Below are 17,152 nucleotides of genomic sequence, written 5' to 3'. Positions count from 1 at the left end.
CTGACAGAAAATCTCACACTTCAGGAGTGCACGGTGCGGATTTAGACACACACGTTGGTAACAATGAATCAATATCAAAACATGCGCAATCAATTTTTATTCTTATATTGCCTTTCATAAACTGAGAACGCTGAATCGTGGCGCGCTGTCATTCACTAACCCAAACTTCCGGTCAGCACTTTAGGATATGACGCGCGGGAAAGCGTTCCATGTGCTGCCGACCTGGACCAATCAAAACACTTCTAGTCAGTTATCGTCGAATCCGACCAATCGCGTTGCGAGTCGTGGAGCTTCAACTTCAGCGCTGTCAGAGAGCTGAGAAGAGCGATCAGCTGTTAATCTGTTCATGTAACTTTGGGATTAAGACCACTTACTTACTTAGGTAAGTTAAGACGCTTATTAAACATGTAAAATGCACGCGGTAATACAATTGACTGTTATTACGATCGAAATGGTAAACGATTTCCTATAATCATTCGTTTGAATTGTCATATTTGTTCCGCTATGTGTGTCTTTGTTTTATTATTTAAAGTATAGGGTTTATTGAGATATGTTGTAACACTAAACACATGTACTAGATATTATTACGTAAACATTTATGTACGAACCAATGGGAAAGCAAATTTACAAAATAGCTTTATTTTAAATCTCTTTTTTTTGGTTAAACATGAACAAGATTAACTGGAAAGTAAATAGAGACGTTTAAAGCGATTAAACGCCAGAGATTTTAAGTCTGAGAGAAACAAATATTTACGCTATGCTAAATATTACAGTTACACACTGTTGTGCAAACGTACTGTATGCTATGTCAGTAGTGACGTCACTTGCATTGCATATTTCTCCAGTTGAGTTTTGGTGTACTAAACATCAGAAACAAATACATAAAATGCATCTCTATTAAGTCTCCAAAGCAATGAAAGAGCATTACAACTTTTTTCTCCAGGATTGTAAATAATATTTTAAGATAAATTGAGAAACAGCTATATCTGACAGGCCTCTTGACACATACATTAACAGTTATCACCACTATTTCCTGTTCACAGGTTTCACAGCAGATATGGCGACAGCACATTCGGTGTTAGCCGCTGTGTGCGTTCTGCTCATCGCCGAACTCATTTTGGCTGACAAAGATTACTATGAGATCCTGGGCGTACCCAAAGAAGCATCTGATCGGCAGATCAAAAAAGCTTTCCACAAATTAGCCATGAGATATCACCCCGACAAAAACAAAAGCCCAGATGCAGAGGCAAAGTTCAGAGAGATCGCCGAGGGTGAGTTTATTGTCCGTGACACCCATTCACGACACACCTGTTATGTGATGAAACCATAGTGACAGACATAGCATTCATAAAACCTATTTAAATATTTTTAACTTTTATTTTCTGTTTGTAGCATACGAAACATTGTCAGATGACAAGCGAAGGCAGGAGTATGATCAGATGAGGAGCAATCCTTTCTCAGGGGAGGGCACGAGAGGAGGCGACAACCAATTCCATCAAAATTTCAACTTTAATTTCAACGAGTTCTTCGGAGACTTTGACGTCTTTGGACACAATCCTCACTCCAACCATAAAAGACATTTCGAGAGCCACTTTCAGCATCAGGAGGAGATGCGTAGTAAGCACAAGAGACACTTTCAAAGCTCTTTTGGTGGTGGTACATTTGATGATATGTTTGAGGACATGGAGCGAATGTTTTCTTTTGATGGACACCAAACAAGGACTCACAGCAGCTTTCATGGTTCTGGCAGACAGCATTGTAGGACCGTCACACAACGAAGGGGCAACATGGTCACTACGCACACCGAATGCTCCTAAAATCTCCATGTAAAAACGAAGCTGATATGCTATTTTTGTTCGTTTGTTTGTTTTGGCGTAGTCTGTGAAATCTTATTAAAAAAAAAATCGCACAATCTCTTTAGTCCAGTAAACCTAAATCAGACTAAATAACCAAGACCTGCGGGTTAAATAGCACTTTATTCTGGTTGTCTTATTAAGTCTGCATTTAGGATTCCTCATCACAAGTAAACATTAAAAGGATGTTTTTGTTTTTAAAGTGCGTGTAAATGTTTGGTTTGACTGAAGTGTTGTTAAAGTGTTGCACAATAACAATCTCTTTTCATTTTCATTTTGTTTACGGCATGTTAAACAATTTGTATATCTTCCATCTCAGCTAACATGACACCCAAGCAAGCTGTGGCTCTTTTCGTGGGGAAATCCCCTGCATGTGCAATAATTATCATAATCTCGTTGCTGTTGGGGGATCTGTCAGCTGTAGGCTTTTACTGGTAAAACAGTATAGGATCAAATTAAATGCTTTACTGTAAAACGGTTGCTGTTTTGTTTAAGCATTGGTATCATGTTTAATTTCCATGTCATTTCTAAGATAATTTTAGGGCAATTTCCTGGGGGTCCTTAGTGAATGGCATGAGAAAAAGCCATGTTTAATCTTTCATCTGTCATGTAAATGAACTATAGGGCTAAATCCTACTCTCCTTATAATTCTGTCCAAATTTGTTTATCTCAGAGCCACGGTGCAGTTTTGTCAAATTAAATATTTGAGCTAAGCTGAGCTAAACCTTATACAATTTCTGTGCCATTCATTACAACAGTTACCTCATGGCAAAGCTTTATGGACAGTCAAAGTGATATGCAATATTAGAACAAGCACCTTGTGTAATTAATGCATATTGTATGTTTTTCCTCTTTGGAAATCTCTGTCACTCTGTTCTGTGTTGTTTTGTTTTCATAAAGCCTGCATTATGTTGAAATGATGTTTGTTGTTATTACTGAATGTGAAGCTTTTACAGGCAAGTATATTCACGCAGTTCGTTTGAGCCTGAATGTGCTGTAAGTTGCTTTGGATAAAAGCATCTGTCAATGCGTAAATGTAAGGATTCCTTGATTAACTTAACTGTGAGGTAATCAACCAAATATTAATTACCAGTCAATATAGTTTTATTATCATCCCCATCAGAATATCAAAATAATATAACAATTTAAACTTTACAATAAATTGTACTTTAGTATAAAGTTAAATCTTTTAATGCTGATGCTGTAGCATTATTAAGACCACACAAAGCTTGGTATTGATATACGAATCTGGAAAACAAGAGATATACAGTACTGTGCAAAAGTCTTGACACTATTAGATTTGTTGTTTTTGCAATTGTATATACAATTATTTTCCAGTCTCTGTTTAAGAATACAACCAGAAAATACAGGAAATTTGTATTAAGTTATTAAAAACAGTATAAAAGTATAAGCTGATGTGTCAAGTATTTAGGGTAAACTCCCCTTCACTTGAGCAATAGATAAACTGAAGGATCTCTTAAACGTAAATGAAATTAAATCCTAATTTTTCGTTCTAATCAAATGACTTTAGTCTCCTCAAAAAAGCTCAAGATGTGTTTAGTGCCAAGACTAATTAAGAAATGTTTGGGTTTTTAATTTTGTGTAAATAATTTTTTTTCTGTTTGTATCTTAATATAAAGGGTGAAAACTAAATATGGAAGGACATTAAAACTTTGCTAAAACAACAAAGCTTGTGGTGGTGGTGGCCCAAGACTTTTGCACAGTATTGTATGTATCATCAGATACAAAAGAGTTTCCCAAAGTTGGGTTTGTAAACCCCTGGTGGTTTGCTGTGGAACTGCAGGGGGTTCGTGAGTTGATGAAAAACATTACAATTAAATAACTATAATATAAAATAAATAGGGCTGGGCATAGATTAATCTAGATTAATCTCATACAAAATAAAAGTATTTTTTGCATAATAAATGAGTTTGTAATGTGTGTAAATATTATGTATATTTAAACACACACGCATATATATATATACATTTAAGAAATGTTTTATTTAAATATAGTTTTTTTATTTATATATAATTTAGAATATATAAAAATGTAAATAAATCTTTATACACATGTAAATGTTTCTTAAATACATATATGAATGTGTATTTATATAGCCTATACATAATAATTACACACAGCACAAACTCATATGTTATGCAAAAAAATCTTTTTATTTTGTATGAGATTAATCTATGCCCAGCTCTAAAAATAAACATAAAATGTAAATCATTTTTTTTTAAATAAAAGTCTAAATCAAACACTTACTTACAACAATATATATTTTGATTTGTTTAATCTGCTGCATGTCACAAATCTACACTGTAAAATTTGTATGTTGCATTTACATTTAAATCAATTTGAATTACAATTAATTTCAACTTTCTTGACCAGTGAGGAGTTGCTATAAATTGTATAAATAAATTTGAAATAAATTAAGTTCATTTATCTTTATTTTTATAGTTTATAACTCACTGGAATTGAAGTGCAAAAAAGATTTTTTTACAGTGTACAATAAATGAGCAGGCATAATGGACAGATACATTTCCCAATAACAGAAATCTATCAGATGAAGGTCCAATAACAAGTAATAATAACGATAACTATGTAAACTGCTAATAAAAACTTCAAAAGGGATGGAAAATTTATGTTATTGAGGTTAAACATGCAAATTTACTATACAATTATTGAAATAATTACTTAAAATCTAAAGGGATACACTACAAGAAAATAATTTAGGATAAGGGGTTTGCCTGACAAAAAAGTTTTAAAACCCCTGAGTTGCAAGATGAACAGGACAATAGCCTACAACAACAACACTACAACAGGATAATTTCAGTATAAAGGTGTTAACAAATAAACCATTACTGAATAAATCCCAGACATAGACACATTTGAAAACAAGGGCCACCAAAGACAGATATTTATTAACAGTCAAGTTGTAGACTTAACTGTATATTAGCTTTCAAAATATCTCCCAGCGCTACATATTTGAGGTGTTTTTCATAATATGACCACAAACGCTGCCATTAGCTGCACAAAGAAGTTGGAAGTGATGAAGGAATGTCTGAATTCAGTGCTTGCATTACAATAAAGGTGTTTAAAGGGTTCTTCACGGTGATGCAGGGCTGGTTCTAGATATTTGGAGACCCTAGGCAAAATTTATGTTGGAGGCCCCTCGCATCCCTTTAATTTTCAGAATGTATGAAAGTGTTTTCTCCCATACTCTTTTTTTATCAAGTTTATGCTAAAATTTAATTAGAAATTATGCAAAACCACATGTGTTAAACATTTTAAAATGGGTAAAATTTGTTGTTGTTGTGGATGCAGTAATTAATAAAAAAACATAATTTTTGGGATAACAAAACAAAAACACTAACCCTAAAAAACAACAGATGAACACCTCTTGGACATTATTTCTGTAAATGAGCATATGTATCTTTTATTGTTTTTTATCTTAGCTGGTTTTGAACAGGTTTTCCCCTCTTAATGAATAATGAAAGACTATTCATATTATGCATTGCATTGCCTATATATATAAACTTTAAATATCTATACAAATCAGCTGCTACTGAATTAAACAGACATACTACTAAGCTGAATGTTGTCTATTGTTGTCAGTAGTGATTGGTGGGTTAGCCCACATTGATTTAGCGGTTATGGAGGCCTCCCTCCAAGCCTGAGGCCCTAGGCATTTGCCTACTTTGCCTATAGGATAGCGCCGGCCCTGAAGCATTTTTAGTTCCTCAAAGAGCCAATCAGTCAAAGTTTCTTATAAAAACCATTTCTTTCATACCTTTAAATTTTTTCACTATAAATAACCGTTTGTGAAGAAGAAATGTTTTACGTACGTTAAAGGTTCTTTATGGAACCATTTAGCCAAAAATGCTTCTATGGCATCAGGAAGCATTTATTTTTAACATATTTAAGTGTTTTTGAAAACAGCACATTTGTATACTTTGCTGCCTACAATTTCCCACAATCATGTGCAGTGCAGTGGTTTTCCATGGATTATTCTTCTAATAAACTGTTGACTACAGCCAGCTGTCTTAATAGTCCCAGGATCCATAAAAACTCAACCTATTTTGTTTTAGGGTGACTTTTTAATATTCTGTCAGGGGGCTACAGATGAAAAATAGCCCTTTGGGCTAATTCTGGCACATTTACAATTATGGCACATCCAATTACTCAAAATGGATGTAAATGCTTCGATTGATTATTGGAATGATCCTTGCTGTTGTTTATCGCATGAGATAATATATATATATGAAACTTTGGATATTTTATAACCTTGTAATTTACTATTTATTGTACTATGTTTTATGTTACATGTTTCATGTTGTTATGTCTGTAACCTTGTTAATTTGTGCTGCTGCCTGTCTTGGCCAGAAAGCTCTTGGAAAAGAGATTTTTAATCTCAATGAGTTTTTCTTTCTGGTTAAATAAAGGTAATAATAATGTTCCTTAATGTGCATTGTCCCTGTTTAACAAATAAACTAACTAAAAAAAACTAAACTAACTAACTAACCGAAACTGACATGCAGTGGTAGCCAAAAGGACAAGGAAAGCATGGAGCTCTGTGTTAAGAAATGGATTGTAGCAAGAAGACAAAGACAAACTTGCCATTAGGGGTGGTGATGCATTGGGTCTGTATGCAGGTCAAACATCAGTTTCATCACAAACTTCAGTTTCAGGTGCATATGGGGAGGTGCAGTAGCAGGCAATGACACAGGACTTTAGACAGGTGTAGAGTCAGGAACAAATGAAGGGCATATCTGAAGAAAAGGACAAGTTAAATATAAAATAGTAGAAGAAAATATTGTTTTAGAAAATTGTGTACCAGTTACTGAAGTTACATATAAGAAAAGTTAAATATATATGTGAAGACATTTAACAGGCAACTTTTTTGGTTAAAAAAACCTGACTGCATATTTATTTAATTGCTCATAAAGTACTGCAATGCATTTGTAATAAAATCATGCCTCTGATAATAATCTTCTCTATCTGAACAGAAGACCCATAAGGTTCACTATCAAAGTTTGCCATAAAATATACAAATAAAGGAAGCCAAGCCTGAACAATTACTACATCAATTGTTTTCTTACCTAGAATAAGTGAGCCACATTTGAGGTGAATTTTATCAGACAGCTTGCCTGATATGTTTACCTGTGCAGGTGCTTTGGGAACTTGTATTTTGATTGAGTGCCAGTAAACAAAGAAGTTGAATATGAGCTATGTTGTGGTTAGGTTGCCCTTCCCTCATTGGGTTTGGTATTAATGGTCCTTTTGAATAGGGGTTGCAGAGAACGGGAAGGAAGGCAGCCCTTTGTTTGAAAAGATAAAGCCGTCACGACTACATTGCCAGAAAATGTAAATACATTGGCAGACATAAAACTCATGCATACATTCATAAACCGATGGAACACTTTGAGATACACAATTGCATTGAAATCAATAAATATTTAAAGTAGCATAGACATTTTTATAGTATCTAAAGATATGCATGATTATTTGTATTTATTTTTATATTTTTCGTTGTTAATTATTAGATTGACTTTTTGATTTAATGGTTGCTTTTCAGCTGAAACTGTTTATGCCTTAGTGAAGATTAAAAAGGACAATTTTCCATCTTTTTATCTGCGGTGCTTTGACATTATGTACTGACGTATGTCATGATAAAAAGCAATATGAATTAAACTAAATTGGCACAACATGTACACTTTCATAAGAATAAAAGTATACAAAAGCAACTTAATTATTCTTTTTTTAAGTTTTGACTTGTGATAAGTTGACATAACTTTAAAAAAAACAAGTTGAAATTGTTTAATGTTATTTGTTAAGTTAAAGTAACATAAAAATATATTTTACAGTTTTTTTTACAGTGTACCTCTTAATATGCACCATTTTGGTAATTTGAGGTACCAATGTGTACATTTTAGGAAAAAAAGTGTGACAACGTTTGTACCTTCTTGTACCTTAGTCTGAAAGTGTAGTGGTGCAAAAGTTATTTTACGACTCAACTATTTTATCACAACAAGCAAAACGTTTCAAAGCAAACATTAAACAACTAAACCTTGATGTCTATAATCACATGCCTATTTTTGCTAAATAAACCATTGAATGATGATGTTAAGTGAAGGGGTCTTGTATTATCTTGAAGGGGATTATTTTAAGATAATTTTAATTTCTGACTATATTATGATGCTTATTACATGGATGCACATGTAATGCATTGATTTGAATCAAAATCATTTTATTACATAAAAAGAAAAGCAACGCAAGACGCTATACGAGTTATGAACATAGCAATGCGCAGAATATCTGTTGCCAGATCTTTTATTAAGTCAAATAAAGAGAGAAACTACAGTGGCTATCGGTGAGATTAATTGTTTACACAGTTTGGGGCCATATATTTTAATGTAACATTCCTGTTGTATGGACCAGAACAAAGTAATAATCTCAATTGCCTGAGGTCCCCGTGTGCCATAAAATTTACATCGTCCTCCTTTTATCAGTAAGCCTCTTTACTTTCATTCTCTACACACCTGAAAGGGGAACTACTTAAGTCAGTCAGTTGATATTTAAAACTTGAGTGATGAGAACATGAAATGAACTAACTTTTGTTTTTTGAGCTCAAAACAACCCAAATACACCTGAGGTACACACAATTTATCATAAATCAACTGGAACCAATTATTTGGGATTAGCGTTCAGCATTTAGGGAAGTTAGAGATGGACTAAAATACATTTCACCTAAATTCGGATTACATTGATCCGCAAGGAAGATTTTGTTCATAGTCACAAAGTATTGGCAATCTAGAATAAATGTAAAAAGAAACACTGATAAAGTGGTGCCATTTCTAGATATAAATTAAAGGAATATACAAATCATTTTGAAAATATGCTGGCTCCCTCATGTTTGTGTTGGTGCTACAGATGTAATATCCCAGAATTCCTCAGCTTTTCCTTGTTGTTATTCTTGCTGTGATTATCAAAGCAGTTATTGTTTCAGGCCTGTCAAATACAACGTTACAGGACCAATAAACTAAAGTGCCCTTGACAACTTCTGACAAGAAATGCAAATGTTTCCCAACACAAAGGTGGATTCCTGGATAAACTAGTGGTTAGGAGCCTCTCTTTCTTTCATTCATTCCCTCTCTCTCCCTCTCCCTATCTTTTCGTGGATGGAGATATGGAAGTTACAAAAGGGACTTTTAGAATGCTACCTGGTCCATATTTCCAAAAAGAGAAGTAGCGTATCATGATAAATTGACTGGCCCGTGTTACGTTACGTGGCACATTTAAATGGACCCATACTGTATATATAACAGGCCACTCGCATAGTTGGACAGTAAAACAGTTGTTGCATCACTATATGTCCACTTAGAATTACTGAGACATAGAGGACAATTCCAGTTGATCTCAACATAGATGAAGTGTTAGGTTGTCAAGGGCCAAAATGGTGAGTTATCATTACCTACTTTAACTTAAGCAGCCAGACTCATATAAAAATTGTTTGTTTATTTATTTCCTTTATTTCTGTATAATTTAAGTATAATTTTGTAATACTATATATATATATATATATATATATATATATATTTTTTTTTTTTTACAAAATTATTCTTAAATTATACAGAAATAAAGGACATTTTGTGATGAGGCATGCCTTTTATATAAAATAAAAGACATGTCTCACCACAGTACAATAACTTTACAGGCTTCGTTATTGTATTATATAACCATTAATGTAATATACCATTAATTACTATTACTTATTACTATTTATTTACATACATATAATCACATGTTTATCTGGATTTTTTGCAGGGATCTCTTACAAATGACATCAATCAAGATTTTCAGGATGCCATTGATGTAATTCAGCGCCACTCTCTGCACAACGACACAGGTATATATATTATGAAACACAATATAATAATATATACCATAACTCTATATACAAATATTATGTATTGTAAATGCTTATGTCAATTTATATTATATTATATTATACATTATTTTATTTTATATTATATCATATTATTATCGATTATTGTTAATACCACTTCTACTACTAATAAAATAATATATTAAATTGGTTTTATAAAATTATTATTGTTACTAACAACAACAATATAATTATTAATATTAATATTTTTATTATTATTATTATTATTAAAAATAATACTTTTATGATCCTTTTATTATGCTTTCAGAAATAAAATACTATGAAAATTTGGAAAGTCAACACTCCCCTGGTCGACATGCAATTTCATACTATCAGTTCACACCCCATTTTGAACCCCCAGGATCTGCATATGAATGGAATGAATCCTCAGTAAGTGTTAAATCCCCACAGTTTTTAATTTCTCATTAAGTTAATTTAAGTTAAAGAAATTTAAGTTAAGTTAATTTCTCATTAACTTATGTTTTGTGACTAAAACTCTTTGTCTTATGTATGTAGTCATGGTCATCTCACATTGTGCCAGAAGTGTCTCTGAGTGCCCTGAGTTCAACACCTTCACCATTTTATTCAAATTTACCACTGCGCCACAGTAAAGGTAAAACATTGTAATGTGTTATCTGTGGGTTTACAAAAATGCTGCTTTAGTTTAGTTGGGTGCAATTTGCAGTTAGGCGTTTCAATTACAGTTATTGAGCACTTTTATCCAAAGCATCTGGCATTTAAGGCATATATTTTATTATTATGTGTTTTCTGTGGAAATCCCACAATCATGACATTCCTAATACCAATTGTGCTATAGGAACAGGACCCTCAATGTTGTAAAAAAATTACATCTGGTATAGTACAGTAGATATTAATGGCACTTACTATTTTATTTCCACTTTTTGTTAATCTTTACTCTCTTAATTTTTTAATTAATGTGTTACATTAACCGGCAAGATACAAAGTGCTTCATGAGACTGCATTACACATTTCTCTTCCTCATCAGGCCGCAAGAAGTTACGTTTATATGAGTATCTGCACGAGGCGCTCAATGACGACAACATGTGCGACTCCATTCAGTGGACAGACAGAGGGAACGGCATCTTCCACTTCATCTCGAAAAATAAAGAAAAACTGGCCGAGTGCTGGGGTCAACGCAAGGGCAACCGTAAAACCATGACCTACCAGAAAATGGCACGCGCCCTACGCAACTACAGCCGCACGGGTGAGATCGTAAAAGTGCGGCGCAAACTCACCTATCAGTTTAACCCCGCAATACTGCAGAGACTGAGTTCAGTATCGGTCTACACCTCGGGCCCTACTTCCAGGGAAGTTACCCTTCATCAGCAAACGTCTGCTGCCGATCATGTGTACTACAGTTCAGCTGTACCTGACTGTCATTACTGGTACGGCCAGTACTCTTACCAGGGCGATTATGACCTCGCCACTGTATTAACGATGCATCAGGACCCAAAACAGGGGTGATTTCTCAATGCAAACAATCACTTTCATTGCACAAATTCTGAAAAATACTGTTTCTTTTGCAAAGTTAGAAATGAAAACATTTTACATGGCCAGAAAAAGCAAGCATTAATGTGTACAGTGCCTGAAAATATGTGGACATACACATTGGCCTCAGGAAAATAGTTGGACACTTTTGACGTTTAAAAATGCACGAATGGCATTGAATGACAACATACTTGTATTGTAAAATGTTTTGCTTAATAAGTGTGTTTGTACCACTGTGTATTAAATAGTAAAGTACTTCCACCTTGTTTAATTATTTCATACAGAATGCAAGGCCATGTATACTTTTTTCTATTTAACATATGCAATAGATCTTGGGTCCTCAACTGGTGGTCCAGGGACCCTTGGGGGTATTACTGGGGGTTCTCCAAATATTGTGTGAATATGCAACAATAGAATCTATTCAGTTGAATTCAAATGTTATGTAGCTGTATAGATTATCTCTATTTCTCGGATTGTTTATATAAAGAACTCAAGGAACTCATTTGTTTTATCGCTCAAATAAAGCTTAAGTACACCAGTAAATTTGTTTGTTAAATTCTCTGTAGGAGATACAAGAAGCCACAGTATAAACGCCTGTACTGATTTCATTGCAAATTCAATGAGTCCTTATCTAGTTTCACAATTGCTCTTGTGTATCACCGCTTTGTGTGTCATATTACAGACCGATCTCAAAATACCTTCCTCTTTGTAAGATAAAGATCATACGCTAATATAGCGTGATACAAAAAACAATACTCTCACATGTTCTCTTCACCGATAAAATTTTAAAGACTCCCTTGCTTCTCACATTAAATTTCTTAATTTCAATGTTGTCAAACCACTAAGCACAATGTGTGCAGCGTTTTGTGGAGCCTGCTCCCCTTTGTTAGGTGGTTGTGGTTGGTTTATCTTCAGCAGCGAAAAAGGATGTGGTTACTGGTTCCATAAAGGTGCATGCTAGAGATGTGTGTTAAAATGAGATCAGTGTGTATGTTTGGGTCCACAGAAAGTGCGGTTCGGGTCAAAAGCTGGCTGGTAATTTATGTTCGGCCGTACATCATACGCCTGTTCACACCCACTGAGTCTTGTTATCGATAAAGAGAGTCTGCAGCATTGCAAAAAGAGACTTGGTTTTGTTGGTAAAGTACACTAATTGTAGCAATTTCTTGCTGGTCAAATTTATATTTCTTCTACAAGGGCACTAAAAAAGCTGTACAGGCAGCAGGAAGCATAGAGAATACGTAACACTAACATGGTAAGAATTTATACAATTTACAACTACTGTTTATGATTTACTTTTATTTTAAGCCATTCTTAGTATGTATTTTGTTGCATTAAATAACAATTAGGGATGCAGCTTATATATTCAGATACTGAAACCATTTGGCTGTACAGTACAGTATACAGTAGCCATTCATTTAGCATTTCAAATAGCGTTTACAGTGAAAAGATCGAATACATTTTGACGTTTTGATGATGCAATCAAATAGCAACCAGCATACAGTGTAAAAAAACAAAATGCGGCAATGCGTGCAAGTTCAATCAAATTGGTTATGCAAGTCAATTAAACCTATTGTTTTATGTTTTTGACTAGTATATAGTAGACATAACTATAAACAAAGTTGAAATTATTTAACTTAAAAGTTTTTTTACACTGTAGAATGAGAGGCGCGCATGCTTTAAAAATGCAGCAAACGTGTCGGCAAAGTGAAAGCTTATTAAAGGGTCCAAGAAAAAGGTTTTTTTTTTTTTTGCTATTTTCAGCCGAATAAGAAAATTCGGTGCATCCCTAATAACAATATATGAAACTAAGTGGCATCTGCAAGCAAGTGATGTTAGACATTTCTCAAACTGGGCTTTTATTTTGCATTTCATTTTAATCAGCCGCTCATTTTAGTGGATGGATAATGTTCTTCAAGTTCACACAAGTGTCCTGGCAAAGTAAACGCAGTTTAATGCATATAACCAGATACTTCTAAAACTTTCTGTGTTAATTTTATTCAGTTGCATACAGTATCTTTTCGTTGCTGTTATCTAAAACCTACCAAATCTATAAACCTGTTTGGTGGTCAGCCTAGCTGCAAATGAAAGCAAGTGGTTTGTCAATTTTGTTATATAATGCAATGATATTTAAACAATACATTCACATATGTGACCCTGGAGCACAAAACCATAAGTCATAAGTCACATGGGTATATTTTTAGCATAGTCAACAATACATTGTATGGGTCAAAAGTATTGTTTTTAGCCGAAAATCATTAGGATATTAAAGGGGACATTTCACATATCATATAGATAATTTATTATAACATATTAAAATTGTCACTCTGTAGGTGTGAGCAAAAATGTGCCGTTTTTGGTGTGCCCTTTAACATGCAAATTAGCTGATATCTGTACTAAATGATAGTGCTGTGGTTGGATAGTGCAGATTAGGGGTGGTTTTATCCCCTTCTGACATCAAGAGGGGAGCCACATTTCAATGACCTATTTTTTCACAAGCTTTTGGAGAATGGTTTACCAAAACTAGTTACTGGGTTGATTTTCTAGGTTGATAAAAGCAATGGGGACCCAATTATAGCACTTAAACATGAAAAAGTCAAGTTTTATGGTATGTCCCCTTTAAATAAAGACCATGTTCGATCAAGATATTTTGTAAATTTCCTACTTTTATTTAAAAAAATTATCATCATCAATATTATCATATTATCAATATTTAGATTTTTTAGATTTCAGATTTAAAAAAAATTGTATCTTTACCAAATAGTATCCTCCATATAGCCATTGAAAGCACATTCATTCAACTTTCAGAGGATGTATAAATCTCAATTCCAAAAACTGACCCTTATGACTGGTTTTGTGGTCCAGGGTGACATATATGGATACTTTTGTGGACAGCTTTACTGTGTGTCTAATGTTGTACTGTGTGTGTCTGTGGGTATAAGGAAAAATGCAACAAGGACCACATGTTCTTGTTCTTGTGCACAGGAATATCAGACCGATTTGGAAGTAATTCTGGACTTTCTTGAAGAGCACTACAGGCAGGAATCTGGAGGAAAATCCTTTTGGCCTGATGGTAAGACATCAACTCAAAATGAAGTCACTGTTAATAAAGACTAAGTTAATAAGACACTAACTGTTGTCACTATGCCGAGGCAGCAAGGGATCTTTGTGCCATGTCGACCACTGAAGTTGTGGACACTTCTGAGGATAAGATACTAACCGGAGAGCATTCCAGCCATGCATTAAAAGAGGAAAAGGCCGAGCTGCAGATTTCTGCACCTGTGGCTCAGCAGGTAAATCAATTTATTCTGCTTTGTATACCTATGTGCGATTTTTACCGCACTCTAAAAACAGATGTATTAAAAACAACACTTTGTGTTAGTTAAGGACTAACACATCTCTGTGTTATTATTGGAACAACACATTTTGTGTTATTTTTAACACATCTTGTGTTGTCTCTTTCATTTATTTTAACACGAAATAACACATAAATGTGTTAAATGGCATGACACAAACTAAAAAATTTTTTGAGTGTGCCCCTAATTCTTATTTTTAACTCAGTTTCCTGTTTTACCAGGTCAAAGCACACAGCTCTAACTCAGACCCAGACAATGGAACAAACAACCAACTATTAGTGTTCCACAACAATACCAATGGGCAGGTTATTAACACGATAGAGGCCCCGGAGAGACCTTTAACTCAAAATAAGACACCTGAAAAGTCTACAAAACCATTGGCCAGAAATACAACTGCAGAGAAAGGTCAGTTCTGCTTTTGTGGTTTGTTTTGATGCTATCTCTAAGCCGAGAATTAACCTAGGGGAACTATAGCATGGGAGCGGCCCGTTCCACTCACAACTGTCCAATAGAATCACAGTTCTCTCTCATTTTCTCTGGTTTCGCATACACGACGATGGGGAGATGCTTATCTTAATTATGCATCATTATATTGGCGCTATTCATTGTGTGTTTTTATTTATGGGAAATAGTTTTCATAGACCTCGACCCAACCCTTCATGCACAACACGCTCACAATAAGTGTCTGACCACAATTTTGTCCATCATTGCAGGGAGAAAGATACGCCTTTTTCACTTCCTGTTTGAGGTGCTAGAGGATCCAAAAATGGCCCACTGTGTTTCCTGGGTACCAGCTTCGGCCGGGGTCTTTCGCTTTTCTGCCATCCACAAGGAGCGGGTGGCGGAGCTGTGGGGGCAGACGAAAGGCAACAGAATGCCAATGACCTACCAAAAAATGTCCAGAGCCCTAAGAAATTATGCACGCTCGGGGGAGATCTTTAAAGTGAAAAAGAAACTTACTTATAAGTTTAGCTTTTCTACACTTATTACATTAAAGAGTCAACATGGTATAAAGTTTGCTCCGTATGAATCAAATTGACTGTTAATAACGCTCTATTTGTCTCCAGTGTTACGTGGTAATCATTTTCTACTCTAATAACACGGTGGCTTGGTAACCAGGAGAAGGTTAAAATTATTTCTATTTTTAGATAATGTTTATTCCTGCTACTAATTTGTGTTTTGCAACTAAGGAGCTATAGTGATGCATTTTCATAAAACCCCCTTGATTAAATAACATTATGTATACTTTTGCATGCTATATTTTGATGCATTTAGGAAGTATGCTTTTATAAATAAATGAGGCTTAATGTTGAATGATATGCAACAGTATATATAGCATTGCGCTAGCAGCGCAAAAGGTCATGGGTTCAAACACAAAAAACACACATATTGAAAAAATGTAAACCTTGTCACAGTATGTCACTTTGGATAAAAAAGTGCATAAATGTGCCGACAAAGGCAACCTAAGGATTGACAGGAATGAAAAAGACTGAGAGCATGCCAGGACGTATGAAAGATATATATATATATATATATATATATTGCATATATAGCTGCCAATCATCCATACACATCAATGGCATGAAGCAAAATGAGCTTGGACATCAATAGTGAAGATTTTAGTAAAAGCATTTTGAAAATTATTTGCAAAAGCATTACATAACATATTTCATAATAATGACAATATACATATTTTTTTGTTTGTCCTTTTTACCAACTACTGTGTTTCCGAGCTGGTACGTGAAAAATAGCATTCAAAAACATTTCCTTCAGCATAGCTTATTTGTCCCCAGTGGGTGGCAATGCTGCTACATTGAATTGTGTTAGATTGCAGACACTGTGGTTTCCTGAGAAAGACTTTGCTAATAAATATATATGTTCGATTTTTGTCTGTTTCTGAAACCTTGGCACTCAAGAAAATGTCTAAATGTCATTGCATTAGATAAGCTATCAACAAGTGGCATCTGCTAACAAATTATGCCGGACCTCCATCAGAACAAATCTTTTTTACACATTTGTGACCCTGTCTGGGAAATCCAAGTTTAAGTCTCTTAATCTAATAATAGGATTAAAGTTTGATTTCAATAATTGATTTCACACTGATTTCAATCTGTCACATAATCTTACTCCATTAATATTAAAGTTATCAAAATTATATTTCACAGAATGGGAAAAAATTAATACTAGAATAAGCTATTTTATTCTTTCAACTTAAACTTCTTTTTATATTATATATATTTTAAATAAATGCCATGTGGTTGGATATTTAACCACCTTAAGCCCGGGATACACTGGACGAAAGATTGCCATTGTGAAACAATCGTCACGATTTCTGAGTTCGTAGCAGTTCATCGGTGGTCCTATTGGAGGTCCTAAGTAGCATTTCAACGGTGGTCCTTAGCTTGCGTTACTGTATAAAATGTTTAATGTATACAGTCTTGACTATAGATCGACTGCCAAGCCTTCCATCAAATAGCGGTAAT

At 34.3% G+C, this 17,152-nt stretch overlaps 3 protein-coding genes across 4 annotated transcripts; all 3 read left to right on the top strand.

Annotated features, from left to right (window-relative positions):
- Positions 1-271: 271 nt before the first annotated feature.
- dnajb9b (DnaJ heat shock protein family (Hsp40) member B9b) lies at positions 272-2,770 on the top strand. The gene is made up of 3 exons (XM_065268570.1): positions 272-382; positions 1,044-1,271; positions 1,393-2,770. Exons 2-3 carry the CDS (start codon positions 1,058-1,060, stop codon positions 1,815-1,817), a joined length of 639 nt encoding a protein of 212 aa, XP_065124642.1. The 5' UTR covers positions 272-382; positions 1,044-1,057; the 3' UTR covers positions 1,818-2,770.
- A 6,408-nt stretch (positions 2,771-9,178) lies between these two features.
- Positions 9,179-11,832, top strand: spic (Spi-C transcription factor (Spi-1/PU.1 related)). Its single transcript, XM_065268602.2, has 5 exons — positions 9,179-9,315; positions 9,684-9,765; positions 10,073-10,194; positions 10,321-10,417; positions 10,811-11,832. The coding sequence occupies exons 1-5, from the start codon at positions 9,313-9,315 to the stop codon at positions 11,287-11,289; spliced, it is 783 nt and encodes a 260-aa protein (XP_065124674.1). The 5' UTR covers positions 9,179-9,312; the 3' UTR covers positions 11,290-11,832.
- Positions 11,833-12,322: 490 nt separating this feature from the next.
- On the top strand, positions 12,323-16,452 carry spi2 (Spi-2 proto-oncogene). 2 transcript variants are annotated; one of them, XM_065268640.2, is made up of 5 exons: positions 12,323-12,568; positions 14,299-14,386; positions 14,470-14,606; positions 14,891-15,074; positions 15,383-16,452. In XM_065268640.2, exons 1-5 carry the CDS (start codon positions 12,566-12,568, stop codon positions 15,706-15,708), a joined length of 738 nt encoding a protein of 245 aa, XP_065124712.1. In that variant the 5' UTR covers positions 12,323-12,565; the 3' UTR covers positions 15,709-16,452. The 2 variants fall into 2 exon arrangements, with proteins under 2 accessions (XP_065124712.1, XP_073672250.1); XM_073816149.1 differs by having other exon boundaries at positions 14,256-14,386.
- The last annotated feature ends 700 nt before the right edge of the window (positions 16,453-17,152 follow it).

Source organism: Paramisgurnus dabryanus, chromosome 1 (genome assembly GCF_030506205.2).
Source record: "Paramisgurnus dabryanus chromosome 1, PD_genome_1.1, whole genome shotgun sequence".
NCBI lineage: Eukaryota > Metazoa > Chordata > Actinopteri > Cypriniformes > Cobitidae > Paramisgurnus > Paramisgurnus dabryanus.
Note: the sequence above shows the minus strand (reverse complement) of the source record. Positions and strands in the feature narration are given on the sequence as shown.

Excerpts from the sequence above, each read along its gene's own strand:
- spic (XM_065268602.2), top strand. Across the intron at positions 9,766-10,072 it reads CTCTCTGCACAACGACACAG|AAATAAAATACTATGAAAAT; the intron begins GTATATATATTA and ends TTATGCTTTCAG. Across the intron at positions 10,195-10,320 it reads ATGAATGGAATGAATCCTCA|TCATGGTCATCTCACATTGT; the intron begins GTAAGTGTTAAA and ends TTATGTATGTAG.
- spi2 (XM_065268640.2), top strand. Across the intron at positions 14,387-14,469 it reads AAAATCCTTTTGGCCTGATG|CAAGGGATCTTTGTGCCATG; the intron begins GTAAGACATCAA and ends ATGCCGAGGCAG. Across the intron at positions 15,075-15,382 it reads AAATACAACTGCAGAGAAAG|GGAGAAAGATACGCCTTTTT; the intron begins GTCAGTTCTGCT and ends CCATCATTGCAG.
- dnajb9b (XM_065268570.1), top strand. The coding sequence starts at position 1,058 with ATGGCGACAGCACATTCGGTGTTAGCCGCTGTGTGCGTTCTGCTCATC. Across the intron at positions 1,272-1,392 it reads GTTCAGAGAGATCGCCGAGG|CATACGAAACATTGTCAGAT; the intron begins GTGAGTTTATTG and ends TTCTGTTTGTAG.